This window comes from Canis aureus, chromosome 25 (assembly GCF_053574225.1).
Source record: "Canis aureus isolate CA01 chromosome 25, VMU_Caureus_v.1.0, whole genome shotgun sequence".
Taxonomy (NCBI): Eukaryota; Metazoa; Chordata; class Mammalia; order Carnivora; family Canidae; genus Canis; species Canis aureus.
The window spans coordinates 32,572,565-32,586,975 of record NC_135635.1 but is presented as its reverse complement, the minus strand read 5'-3'; the positions used below and the strand labels follow the sequence as shown (position 1 = coordinate 32,586,975).

General features: G+C 44.5%; 2 protein-coding genes across 2 annotated transcripts; one reads left to right on the top strand and one right to left on the bottom strand.

Moving 5' to 3' along the window:
- Positions 1-6,605: 6,605 nt before the first annotated feature.
- On the bottom strand, positions 6,606-7,652 carry H4C16 (H4 histone 16). The gene has a single exon (XM_077870982.1). It carries the CDS (start codon positions 7,585-7,587, stop codon positions 7,276-7,278), a length of 312 nt encoding a protein of 103 aa, XP_077727108.1. The 5' UTR covers positions 7,588-7,652; the 3' UTR covers positions 6,606-7,275.
- Positions 7,653-11,482: 3,830 nt separating this feature from the next.
- On the top strand, positions 11,483-12,191 carry H2AJ (H2A.J histone). Its single transcript, XM_077870981.1, has one exon. The coding sequence runs from the start codon at positions 11,613-11,615 to the stop codon at positions 12,000-12,002; it is 390 nt and encodes a 129-aa protein (XP_077727107.1). The 5' UTR covers positions 11,483-11,612; the 3' UTR covers positions 12,003-12,191.
- The last annotated feature ends 2,220 nt before the right edge of the window (positions 12,192-14,411 follow it).

The window sequence follows — 14,411 nt, the reverse complement described above, 5'->3', positions numbered from 1 at the left end:
GTATGTGGTGTGATGCTTACTGGAACTTTCTGGTTGCCCCACAACTGGTAACAAGGGGCCCCACTAAATTCCAGGTCTTTTTAAAGCGGGAAGGAAAGGGAAAATACAAACCATCCCATTCCCACTCCAGATCTACTGATCTAGCCTAGCCAGCCATGGAGGAAGGGAAAGTTGTTGTTGTTGGTTTTAAAATTTATTTATTTATTTCAGAGAGAGAGCACACAGATGGGAGAAGCAGAGGGAGAGAATATCAAGCAGATTCCACATTGAGCAAAGAGCCTGGTATAGGTCTCAAACTCACAACCATGAAATCAGGACCTGAGCCAAAACCAAGAGTCAACTGCTCAACTGACTGCACCACCCAGGCACCCTGGAAGGAAAAGTTTTTTATAAAGTAAGACATGGAAGCTTTAAGTAGACTCGACTTTAAATGATTGCGAGTAACCAAAAAGTAATGGAATCTTTTCAAGATATGAGGTTAAAAGACAGAGAATGGATAGCATTTTCACAGTTATCTCCTAAATCGAAAATATTTGATAAACCAATTACATCTGTGGGTGGGAAGTGGAGCAGTTGTCCAGGATCCTTTAAGAATCTCCACACAGAATAAATATGTGTACCAGGTTCATCAAACAATTATAAACACAAAACTGGAATGGGAAAGATACTACTTAATAGAGGTAAGAATAACCAATGGAAAATATTCAAAGCTACACATATTATGAACAAAAATTACCTGTGGGTTATAGTATTTTATGAAGATGTCAGAAGATGTTGGGTGAATCTTCTTTTGTTGTCTCAGAATTGATCACTGGGGCCACTAGGAGCTCAGTTGTGGATAAAAAGGCATCAGTACCTCAAATTCCAAAGACATGATTGTGATCAGAGGTTGCCTTTCCAGGCTTACTAAAAGGAGGCCAACTCAGCTCCACCACCAGAAAGCCACTTCTCCATTGGGGAGACAGGAATAATCACAGTTATGAGTTATCAGTCCGGAGAAGCATTTTACAGCTCTTTTCTCCTCCCTCCTTAGAGGATCCTGCAAGAAGAGAATTAATCTCCTATTCTGGACAGACATTTCCACAGGCAATCAACTTACTGTTCTGCCAACAGCTACCAAAGCAGGAGAAAAAAGAAAAGTGTCCACCAATGGTAAGGTTGACGGAAGGGATGGCAGCGGTTATCACCTTTGGGCTACAACCTAAACCTTGACCCGACTACCTTCTTTCTCTGAGAGCTGAATTTAGAAACCACTGCAAAAATCTTATTTTATTATACATTTAAGCAAGACCTGGCATAATTTAAATGCTAATGATTATATTTAGAATGCTTACCTCCCTTCTGGGTCTCCCACTGTAATTCAGGGACTCTTTTTTCAAAGGGACCATTGGCATGTCTACTAAACCCCTTTACACTCTTACCTCTTACATGTGAAATGTAAGCTAGGTAGGAGATACAGACAAAGCTATTTTGATAAAAGTATATATAATCTATAGATGATATCATATATAGTAGAGTCTAGTAGTGTGAAAGATATATTCCTCTCACTTGTAGTCTACACATACACATGTACATGTGTATATGTATCCTTTCCTTATGTAGTATAGAACCTTCCCATTAATTCTCCAGTCATGGGGCACCTGGGTGGCTCAGTTGGTTGAGCAACTGACTCTTGGTTTTTAGCTTAGGTCGTGACCTTGGCGTCATGGGATCAAGCCCTGTGTCGGGCTCCCCATTCAGTGGGGAGTCTGCTACTGCCCCCCACAACTTTCGGCTCACTCGTGCTCTCTCTCAAATAAATAAGCCTTTTTAGAAAATCCTCTAGTCTTATCATGTTTGCAAAACTTCATTTCAAAATGAAATATTTTTAAAATACTGTTTTAATTATGAAGTATTCTTGTAGAAAACATGGGAAATAGAGCAATATTTAAAGATGAAAATTTAAAAAAATAAAGATGAAAATTTAAAAACATCATAAACCTCTACCCATTGATAACCACTTAACATGTTGGTAAAGGGAAAGATCGATTGTAGTGTTTTACAATATCAGTAATATGCTATATGCAGTTTTATAGCCCATTTTGAAATTCTTATACACATATTCATGCTTTCTTATTTGTGCTTACAAGTAAAAGACTTGAAAATAAATGTTTCTGAATGTAGAATACTATCTATAGCAGTAATAGCTCTGGGGTTGGTAACAGAAGATGCATGAAAAATAACAGATTTCCAGGTTAAGAAAGAGACTTTAGAAATTATCGAATGATATTTAAAATATTTAACAAGTCATTATGATAAAGTCATTGATCAGAATGGACACTAGGCACAAATAATTGGTTTGTCTCCACACTTGTATGTCTGAGTATTACTCCTGAATAAGAGAAGACAAAAGCCTTGAGAAGCCCAATAATCAAAGGTCACACGATATTTGGCAACAAAACCATGACTACCATCTAAGCTCAATTTCCTGACCAGAGTTTTTCCTGCTATATCCAGTTGCCTCCCTATATGAAAGCTTTTTGAAATGTGTAAGGTGCTATTTAAGTGCACATTCTAATTAATATTATTAATATGGTTAAACAAATACATAGAAATTAGTATCCAACCTCTAAGGTGCTATTAGGGAGAGCAGTGAAGTGTTTTTCATAAAGAAATCTGAAAATTCATATGGCTTTTATTATAGATACACCACTTAATATAAATTCTTGCTGAAGGCAATATTCTTTAACTTTTTGTATATATTTAGTATTTCACAGTAATGTGATGTAAAATTTTAATTGTTCATATCATGAATAAAATACCTTTTTCTAAGTTCTCTGTAAATTCATCTTGACTTAATATTTAAAGAAATAGTTAGCAAAGTGTTTTTTTCTTTCTAATTTTCTTTCTCCAGCTAACTCATTCTTACATGCACCTGTGAATTATTCCACTTGTAAGTATAATAAATATAGCACAGGTTTATTTACTATGTTTCCTGGCTATGTAGTCTGATAGAAGCAAACCTGATACATTTTCAAGAAACAGTTCAAAGATCGTATTCATTGGATGACGTTTATTGAACACCTGCTTTGTACAATGCATTCAGCTAGGTGCTCAGTATAAAGGGGAAACAAAATAAGGTCATCCTTGTCCTGGTGGACCTTAAGGTCTAAAACATCAAAAACAAACAAATAAACAAACGAACAGCAACCACTCTGAAATACTACCATGGAGATCACCTACGGTACCAGAGCTTTGGAGAGCCTACATCACAAACATTCTCCATCAACATCGTTCTGGAAGGAGACATGTTCTGTTCATTTGATCTTATCTGCCAGCCAAATGCATAATAATTATCTCTCTGTGAAACTATTACAACAAATTGTAAAAGAAGTAGGAAGTGCTATCCGGGGGGTTGAGCTGTTAATACATCCTGTTATCCCTGATGCATTTATCATATGAAAGTGGACATTTGAAACCATAAGCATAATACTGTTGGGAGAGCTCTACAATAGCTATCACAGGACTTCACTCTTGCCTGTGCCTTTCTGGGGCGGTTCTTGAGCATTCAGATAAATCACGGACACTTCAGTTTTTCACTTGCACAACTACAAATGAGATATTAATATCTACCAATATCTGAAGGATGATGAGCTGTAATAATAAAACTTGTACAGTTTGTCAACTTCCTACTAATCCACACTCGCATTTTTGTGTCGTCCAACTCTGCAACTTCTTCCCCCATCAGTCCTCTAATATACTTAGTCTGTGGCTTACCTTTTGAAATTGAGTTAAAAAAAAAAAAAAAGAAATCGAGTCAATCTCACCATTGTTTAATGGTATTGAATACAGTAGTATATTTTCTATTAACCAGGGTAATCAGTCAGAAAGAGAGAGCTAATAGCCTCAGATAGCCCTTTGTTATGGTCCCATGACACTATTTCTCCTCTTCATACTATTTGACACATTGCATTATATTTACTTACTTGTTTGTATCTCCCACTAGACTTAAATTCCGTGAAGGCAGCTAATATTTATTTTGTTCACCATTGTGCATCATTATTTCTCTAATGCCTAATGTATCTGGCACAGATTAAGAGCTTGTTCTATATTTACTTAATGAATAGATGGATGGACAATATTGCAGTGGACTCTAGGACTCTAGGACTCCAGGACTCTCTAGGACTAAGTCCTAGAGAATGGGGAGCATACACATATCCCCAGCATCTAGCATGTTGCCTAGAACTTAATAGATATCTGGTGAATGTTCTAAATTGAAATGAGGAAGTTGGTCAAGCTCCTTCAGATCGAAGATTTTCAGGTTGATGGAACCTTTAACAGTACATGTTATTAGTTTCCAGGTAGTTGAGCACTATCCCGTGAAATATAAAAGTCAGACCAAATTGAAGTTAAGGCCTGCAATAATAGTTCTTTGAAACTATCTGTGAGGTAAAGCTATATCTGGTGTTAAAAGTTTAAATCTGCCAGTTTTATTCATTTTATGAAATCTGGATGAAGAAAAACTATTCCCAAAGGCTTATGGTTTTCCATCTAGCATCTTTTTGCGATTTTAAGTGAGGAAATTTCATTTCCCTCAAATATAAATATTCTGTATATTAAATGAATAATAAAAGGCTAATATAATTTTCAGTTGAAGGTCACATTGCAGGATTATTAAAGGAAAACACAACCTTTAATAGTTGTACTAGGAATAATTTTGTATAGAATAGCTCAAGACAAACTTGCATCCATTTAAGGAGTTGCCTTTTCTTATTATAAGGAACTAAATCAGTATAAATTATATTTAAATGAACTCTTCTACCTCTGAGGCCACTTTGCTCCTTGTGCTGCTTAAATTATTGCATATATATATGTTCTTTATCCCCCTCTCCTTTATTTTACTGAGAAGGTAATGGATACCGTAAATTCAAAGCATATAGTACATGCTCACCTTTCTTTCTTTCTTTCTTTCTATTTATCAGCTCATTCTGATTACCAAATACTATCTCACTATCATTTTTTCATCCACCCTCTTGTCAGTGTGCATTTGGCTTCTTTGTTTTTGCTACTTTAAATAGTTCTAAGGAAAACTTTTTTTTCCCCTAAGGAAAACTTTAGTGAACATGTGTCCTGATGGATAAGTGCAATAATTTCCCTTAGGTAAACACCGAGGACTGGAACTGCTGGTTTAGCATATATGTGAATGTATCTTTAAGTTCACAAGATAACCTTTTTATTTCAAAAATAGTTGAATGTATATTCCTACTAGCAATATAAGAGATTTTTGTGCAGCACTTGCTGTTGTGACTTAAGTTTTTACCAATCTAGTGAAGGCAAAACTGTATTTCATGGTTTGCCATTTCCTCCTGACTAATCTTCATCCTTAATATTTTTTTTAATTTATATGAGAGGAAAAAGCAAGCACAAGCCAGGTGGGAGGAGGGCCAGAGGGAGAGGGAGAACCAGACTCCAGGCTGAGCAGGGATTCCGGGGTGGGGCCCAATCCCAGGACCCGGGGGCCTGGGTTGCTCAGTGGTTGAGTGTCTGCCTTTGGCTCAGGGTGTGATCCTGGGGTCCAGGAATCCAGTTCTGAATAAGGCTCCCTCCAGGGAGCCTGCTTCTCCCTCTGCCTCTTTCTGCCTCTTTCTGTTTCTCAAGAAAAATAAATAAAATATTAAAAAAAAAATCCCAGGACCCCAAGACTATGACCTGAGCCAAAGTCTGTCCGGCTTAACACACAGAGCCACCCAGGTGCTCCCTTAATAATTTGATTCATGTTAAACTGGAGATTTAATAGGTACATTATCCATCTATCCATCTACTCAAATTCACTTATTCACATTCAACAAATAGAGAGGCACAAAAGTGTGCCAGATTTTGCTGTTTCTTTTTAAAGCATCTGAGTTTTTTCACTTGGATTAAAAGAAAGCAGAGCTTCTGGGACGGTCTCACTGCCCTAGAGAGTTAATTAATACTAGAATCACAAACACACTTTATGGAATGGAGTCTTTATGGAATAGGGGAAAGTACTTGGACGTGAAAGCTCAGCAAAAGGGCCAAGAGGTCTCCATGGCAGAAGCAGTGTCACAGAAGGGCTGCGGTCAAAGGGTGCGGTATCCAACAGGGTTGGGATCAAATCCTGCCTCCAGTTTACACCCCCATGACCAGTTTCTTTGTCTGTAAAGTAGTAATAATACTGCATAAGTTTGCTAGACAATCAAACGCAGCAATGGAACGTAAAGTGTCCCGGAGTGCCTGACCCCCAGTAAACGGTAGGTCAGCCTCGGCTGAAGGAATGCTAGACATTTCGGAGCTCGGTTCCCGCCTCGCCCGCTGGGGCCCCTGCCGGCAGGCGCCTGGGCAGAGCGCTGGGCAGGACCCGCGACCGCGCAGCTATCTCGCCCACAGCATTTTCGAGTTTCTCCCGCCTACGGCCCCACGGGCAGCTCAGCTGCGACCGGGTCCCACGACACGGTCTCCTGAGCAGCAGCAGGATGCTGCCCCGCGCGGCCGCCGCACCGCGAGCGCGCTCCTGGACCTCCGCGGGCAGGGGTTCGAGCGCCGCCGCCGGGGACTCGTGCGGGTACGCTCCCCCCGCCTGCAGAGGCCGCGCGCTAGGCCCCGCCTTCGCCTCCTTCATTTAGCGTCTGAACTCGGGTCACCTCCTACTCAAACGTCAGCAAAGACAAAATATTCGCGTTCGGCAGCACCCCGGAGCGCAGCACTGGGCCAGGACGCGGCACTTTCCGCGCCAGCCCGCTCCCGCCTTCTAAGGGCCCGGGCCACGCGAGGAGCCGCCCCCTCTGACGCGCGACCTTCCCATCCAATCGGAGGCAGCATCTGCTAGTCCTAATTTGCATAGGAGCCCTTATATAGGCTCAGGGACCGAGCCCGCGGCTCCGTGGAAGCCCTGCGCTACCCACCAGCGCTCGTGGTCTGGGAATTCCCTCTTACCCCAAATGCAACCCGGAGCCAAGACAGGAGCCCAGTCTGCGTGCGCACAGGGGAGCGTGGTCTCTACGTGGCGCCGCACTTTCCAGGCTACGTCCCCTGCGAGCGGCGCTGGGTCCCCATGCCGAGTCCTGCCGCTCACACCTCCCCCTGCGGAGCCCCGAGCCCGCCGCCTGCAGCCCGCGGCCGCCCGCAGCCCGGGGCGGGAGCTTCCACGGCCCAAGGCAGGGCGTGCTCGAGCGCCCCTACCCCCGCGCAGCAACTACAGGTGCCAGCTCTTTCCCTGACGTTCTGGGGGCCCTTAAAAGGGCCTTTAGGAGTCTGGAGGGGAGCGGCAGACGCGGCTCAGCCGCCGAAGCCGTACAGGGTGCGGCCCTGGCGCTTGAGCGCGTAGACCACGTCCATGGCGGTGACCGTCTTGCGCTTGGCGTGCTCCGTGTAGGTCACCGCGTCGCGGATCACGTTCTCCAGGAACACCTTGAGCACCCCGCGGGTCTCCTCGTAGATGAGCCCAGAAATGCGCTTCACCCCGCCTCGGCGGGCAAGCCGGCGGATGGCGGGCTTCGTGATGCCCTGGATGTTGTCCCGCAGGACCTTCCGGTGGCGCTTGGCGCCTCCCTTGCCCAGCCCTTTGCCGCCTTTCCCGCGCCCGGACATTCTGGCAGCTCGGGAGCAGCCGAGGGCCGAGGAGCAGGCAGCTGGCGTTCGGGGCTGTGCAGACCGCGGCTTATATTTCCTGGTAGCGGACCTGTTTGAAAACCTCAAGGAAGTGGGCGGGGCTCGAGGCCCCAGGAGACTTTTGTCCTTCCAATGGCCAGCGAGGGAGCCGTAAGCGGGACAAGACTGATTTTTTTTTTTTTTTTTTTTTTGTGCTTTCTGGGAGAAACTTTTTAATTTTTGCCGTAAAATGGAGGGAAAAGTCACTGGAATGTATATTGCGTTTTGTCAACCCCTAAATCAAAAGAAGCCAGATCCTATGCGCGCTCGTTTCCTCTCTCCCCTCCCTCCCATCGCCTCCCACCCCCATCTCGCGCGCGAATTCTAATTATTTTTCAAAAGGATCGCTTCTCTTCACAATACCATTCCTAGACTAATATGAAAATAAATAGTAACCAGAAATGCGTGACATCTTGTTGGATTTCAAAGCAATTGTTTTACACCTTTTCTTTCATCTGTGGATCTTCAGTCAGTAGTGGGAGGGAGAGGAGATTTTTTAATACATCTCTTTTTCTCTTTTTGTGACCCCCGCAGAGAATTAAAATTATTTTAAAAAGTCTAACCTTACTCCTTCCTCCCTCCCCTCTCCCAGACTTTTTTCCCTTTCAGCGGCTTGTGCGCCATTTGCAGATTATCTGGCCTCCTGTGTGCACCCCCATTCCCCCAAACCCGTGCATATTTGCTTTGCAACCAAGTAACGATTTCTATGGTAATTTAGATGAAATATTGTAAACTTCTTCTCACTGCATTCAAACCCGAGGTTCTCACATCTCCTTACAAATTCAAAGCTCTTAAAATAATAGATGCCTCCACGGTAGCTTTGAAGAGTGATTTGTATTGCAAATCACCCATTAGGAGGCTCTCCATCCTTTTTTAAGAGAACCCCTGAACAAAAATGAAACTTTCAGTAATGTCACCGTTCTAGGTTACAGGACTCTGTCTTCCCAAAACGGTTTACTGCAATAAAAGGCACCGGTATTTAGAGGATGATTCGTAACTCTTTCTCAGGCACTTAACATCTGAAGGAGGGAATATTACTAAATTCTGCTCCCTGGCAGGAGGCCTGAAAGATAAGCCTTTCCAGAAAAGTTTTATAGTTAATATTTATATGTGTGTAAATGCTTATAATTTACCCATCCTTACCCATCTGCACAACACAGAAAGTCCTCCTTTATTAAAGAGGGGAGCCTGGGTGGCTTATTCCATTTAGTGTCTGCCTTTGGCTCCAGTTGTCATCCCACAGTCCTGGGATCCAGTTCCACATCAGACTCCTCTCTCAGCGGGGAGTCTGCTTGTCCCTCTCCCTCTGCTCTCTCTCAAATAAATAAATAGAGTTTTTAAAAAACAAAGATAAAAGAGTCCTCAGAAGGGTGCTTGGGTGGCTGAGTTGGTTAAGCCTCCCACTCTTGATTTCAGTTAGGTCATAATCTCAGGGAAGTGAGATGGAGACCCAACTTTCACCTTCAGCAGGGAGTCCATCTGTCCCTCTCCAGGCACCCTGCTCCTCCATTCATTTGCCCACCCACATGTGTGCTCTCTAAAATAAGTAACTCTAAAAAAAAAATAATAATAAAGCCCCCAGAATACTGTTTGTATGGCTACAAAGAATCCTAAATAGTCATATTGTACTACGTGATTTTTCATCTTTGACTCACAGGGAAGAAGAAAAAAGTCTATCAGATCTGGAAGAGATCAGAATTCTAATAAAGCGTAAATTGATTATATTTATTAAGACTAAAAAGTCATGGTTAGAACATTTTCTTTTTTTTTTTTAAAGATTTTTATTTATTTATTCATGAGAGACAGAGAGAGAGCGGCAGAGATATAGGCAGAGGGAGAAGCAGGCTACCTGTGGGAAGCCCCATGCAGGACTCCACCCAGGACCCCAGGATCACCACCTGAGCTAAAGGCTGACGCTCAACCACTGAGCCACCCAGGTGCCCCTAGAACATTTTCAAGTTAGAAATCCTTCTTGTTTACAAAAATAAAAGGAAAAAGTGTCCAAAATAATAGTAAAAATAATTGTTAAAAGTTTTCTTTGATAGCAAAAATTTAAAATTTACAAAGCTCATGTCAGAAACATGTTAATAACTGCATCAGACATTTGTATGTCATTTATTCAGTTTATCTAGCAGTTACTAGATGCTTACTAAAGTATTTAATCTTCAAAATTACATTTTGGGATAGATACAGAGCTTATCCAAGGTCAGCTGGTAAGTGTGGTAGAGCCTGCATTTGGACCAAGGCAATCTGGCTCCAGGATGACTTAATTATGACAATATGCTGTTTCTCAACTCTAAAGACGTTTGTTGAGTTCCTACTATACATAGGCTAATCATTTTTCTAGGCAGTAAGGCATGTACAAAAATCACTGAAAATGTGATTTCATTGAAATGAAGTATTTATTAGGATGGTGGGAGGGTAAATTTTACTTTTTTTTTTTTTTTTTTTAATTTTACTTTTAAACCTGGGCAGCTCAGTGGCTGAGTATCTGCCTTTGGCTTAGGTCGAGATCCTGGGGTACTGGGATCCAGTACCGTATCTGGCTCCCTGCAGGGGACCCTGCTTCTCCCTCTGCCTATGTCTCTGCCTGTCTCTCTGTGTCTCTCTCTTGAATAAATAAATGAATCTTAAAAAACAAAACAAAAACAACCTTACTTTGTTCCAAATGCTCTGGCTCTGCAATTTAGGTAAGGACGGTTGCTACTATTCTTCCTTTTGTCTTTTTCATGACCTCTGAGCGCCGCAGGGGCAGTAGAGAGCTGGAAAAAGGGACCACCGAGTGCCACCACAATGTCTTAGGCGACCTTATTTACCTCGGGGCTCCGAGTCTCCGTGGAGAACATGGTCAGCCCCGCAGTGATCAATAAGGAGGAAGCCAAGGCCCAGACTTTGTGTCTCAGAGACTGATCCTGCATCCTCCCCCTGGCATCCAGAGACTTTTCAGGCTCACAACGTCGAACACAAGAGACGTTGAGTTCTGGCTACGCGAGCTTGTTCTGCAGTCTGTGAAGAAAGCATTCGCGTCTAGTGCAGCGCTCTAGTTCCGCAGAAGCGAATACTGGCAACCTGGGAGCGGCAGGGCACGCGGGGAGCCCCGTGTCATTTGGTCTGGTTGAGAAAGTTCAGGTGGCCAGTCCCAGGCACCTTTCGGAGCCAGCTCTCCACACTGCTGGGCAAAGGGAGCATCTGGGCTTGCAGGAGACAGGCGCTGGTTTAGAGAAATGGCAGGCAGAGGGGGCACTGTTGCCCCTCCCCCCCCCCCCCCCCCCCAAGCGCGGTGTGTGGAGTCAGGTTAACTAGCTGCTAGGATGCTGCTGTACTGTACGGTGCGAGGAAATCCGCCTCGCGGGCAGGGCACCGTGGGGAAGGAAGTGGGGCTCAACTTGCGGCCTCAGGTGCTTGAGGCTTTGGTCGCTTGAGTGCTTTATACTTGTACGGGGTAGCTCTTCCGGAGTTTGCAGTTTCTTTCTTTTCTTTTTTTTTTTAATTTTAAGTTTGATTTATTTTATTTATTTATTTATTTATTTATTTATTTATTTATTTATTTGAGTTTGCAGTTTCTTAACCGTGGTTCCTTAATTCTTAAGACGTCCTTTTCCTAGGAGCGAACTTGGACCCTGAAACCTCAGGAGCCGGTGAAGTCAACGGAGGCTCCGGATGCGGGGCGCTGGGGTCCCGGGCATTCATAGGAGAGGCTTTGTAAATGAGGGCTGGGAGTTTGCTCCTTTGACTGGACAGAGCTGGAGAAGGAGGTGCCTCTGCCCGGAGCGCTGGTTGGGAGCGGAGCCTGCTTGTCATTGGTCCCAGAGCCCCAGATGTCGCTGCGTCCAATGGGAAGGCGCTGCCCAGTGTCAGCAAAGTGGCAGAGGCAGTTCCGGCGGGGTACGTTGCAGTGAGCCACTCGCTCAGACCCCGCGGCTGTGTCTCCCGCCCTCGCAGGAGTTGTAGGCGAGGAGGTAACCATGTCTGGTCGCGGAAAGCAGGGCGGCAAAGTGCGGGCAAAGGCCAAGTCCCGGTCCTCCCGCGCGGGCCTGCAGTTCCCGGTGGGCCGAGTGCACAGGCTGCTGCGCAAAGGTAACTACGCGGAGCGAGTGGGCGCCGGGGCGCCCGTGTACCTGGCGGCGGTGCTGGAGTACCTGACGGCTGAGATCCTGGAGTTGGCCGGCAATGCCGCTCGTGACAACAAGAAGACCAGGATCATCCCGCGCCACCTGCAACTCGCCATCCGCAACGACGAGGAGCTCAACAAGCTGCTGGGGAAAGTCACCATCGCGCAGGGCGGCGTCCTGCCCAACATCCAGGCCGTGCTGCTGCCCAAGAAGACCGAGAGTCAAAAGGCGAAGAGCAAGTGACCCTGACGCCGCCACAGGGGAGCTGGCTTCCCCAGCAAGGGCTCTTTTCATGGCCACCCCGCAGTATTCTTTTTTTTTTTTTTTCCCCCCAATATACTCGATGTCCTGGAAGGCTGGCGCGATCTAGTGGGGAGGTGGGTGGCAGGGGGCCCGCGGAGTCCGAGGCCAATAAAGTCGGTGAAAATCGTGTGGTCGAGAGAGCTATGTAGTGTCGGGGACCCTCCGGATGACCCGGGGGGCGACCAGGAGACCTCTGGAGCAGGTACTGGGGGGTCGGTTTCAGCCGCTTGTGGACTACTTGGGTCCGCACCCCCGAGGTGTTTTGTGGGCGGATGAGCGGGACCGCGGGGGGCGCACGGGCTGGAGGTGGGCAGAGCTGGGATCCCCTCTCGCCTTAAAGCAAAGGAGGGGCAGAGTGGGGTGCGCGTGCGGGGGCGGCGGGGGGGTTGTTTGTACGTCTCATTCCCAGGGCCTTCACTCTCCTGTCCTGTCTGGGCTGCTCCGGAGGACCCAGTTCCGGAGACGCAGTGGGGGGTTAGCTGGTGTCAAGCAGGAAGTTGGCTCCCTGACCGTACTTTTCAAAAGGTGGAGTAACTTTCCGTCTTGGAAAAGTAGACAGTGTCAACAGATTTTTTTTTCTCAGCCTGGTAGCTGTCGTGTTTTCATGTTTTGGATAGCAGGTTATTTTAATATACACGTTTATGTGCACATTTCTTTAAAATGAAGGGAACATCCAGTGATATGTATAATACAGAAGCATGAGTCATGAGTAAATTTGTTCCCCCAACACCCATGTTGCATAACAGTGCAGTGTCTTTAGTCATGAGCTACTTATGCTTAGGAGCTTTTTAAAAACGATTTTCTCATGATGGTCTTGTCCCCATCATACTATACTTCTTTGGAAATGTAATTAGTTTGATTTTGCTTCCTAACAACAAAAAACTTGCTTGAATGCTCTTAGGTTCCCCCACTGGCCTGGAGTAATGACCTCATTCCAACAGTCCGATAGGGGTCGCATTGCTTAGTTGTACCGCAGTGCTTTAGTAAACGTGAAATAAGGATAAATGACCGAAATGCAGGCAGTAACACATTTCAGATCAGGAATCCACTTTTAAAAAGTTAAACACTAGCCATCCTGTTCTGTCCTTAACTGATCCTTCCATTTCACCTTTTCCCACAAGTTTCATTAAAGCCCACAGGGCCCACAAGACAGGTTCCAGTTCTGATCTCACATCTTTGGAGTCATCCTTCCTATGAGTCAGAGTTAAAGTCTTCCTGAAAAACATTATGGTATTTCTTCATCCTTAGTAATGGGTGGCCCTTTTTCCCACACGGGCTTTCTTTATTTCTTCCCCAATATTTATTGAACTTTTAAATATGCCATGTACAATATTAAGGTGATGGGGGAGTACAGCTGTGAATAAGGCCAACTAGATTTCCACTCTTTTGGAGCTCACTTCTTTTTCTTGGTACCTGAAGACAGGCAGAACAATGAACAAATAAATAATATCAGAGAAAGGATTCACCTTCAGCTTCCATTGACACTTGTGTCTCTCTGCTGTTTGTGCAATGAATGTTGGGATTATTTCTCCCACATGGTCATCTTTTTTGAGGTATACAAAGATCAGGCTACACACACTTCTGTTAGGAGTCAGATTATCGCCCCCATATTCTGGAGACAATAGACCCCAAGGGTACCATGGGCAGGTGCCTAGATATCCACAGCTATTTACTCCACTCCTACCTTCCATACAGAAAGCTTCTTCATATGTGAAACAGTCATAACACCAATTTTGAGGACAGATTGTTTGTTTATATACACATTAGGCATATATGTATAGATATATCTATATCTATCTATATCTATCTATCTATCTATCTATCTATCTATCTATAATGGAGATAACCAGTGCTGGTTTTGACGTTTAAGTCTTAATTTCCTATAAGATTTGGGGGGCCTGAAAGATTGATCCCAAAATGGTGACAAAATAAAAACAAGGGCCACCAGACATTTATAAGAAAAAAAAAAGCAATTTTTCCTTTCCCTCTGAAGATCACAGGAGTCTATCTAACTCTGTTAACCTGAAGAGCAAAACAGGCAAAATATTAAGTACAGTGACAGCGCCCTCCCCACGCCATCTCCACTGCCCTAAGGATTCTGTTTCTTCTCAAATACTTTTCCTGCTGCAAGGCTCAATCAGTCTCTCACGATTTCTGTTGCACCATTTCTGTTTTGGATGGTTTTTAAAACCTGAATAATTTATTGGCAGTTAAAAATGCATACCTCCTGCAAGATCAATGCAGCCTGCGATCCTTGATGAACAAACAGTTCTTGCCAACATATGATTGTTAATTTAAAAGGACAGTATTGCTTCAAGCACAAGACCACATAGAAGAAGACTTAGAGCA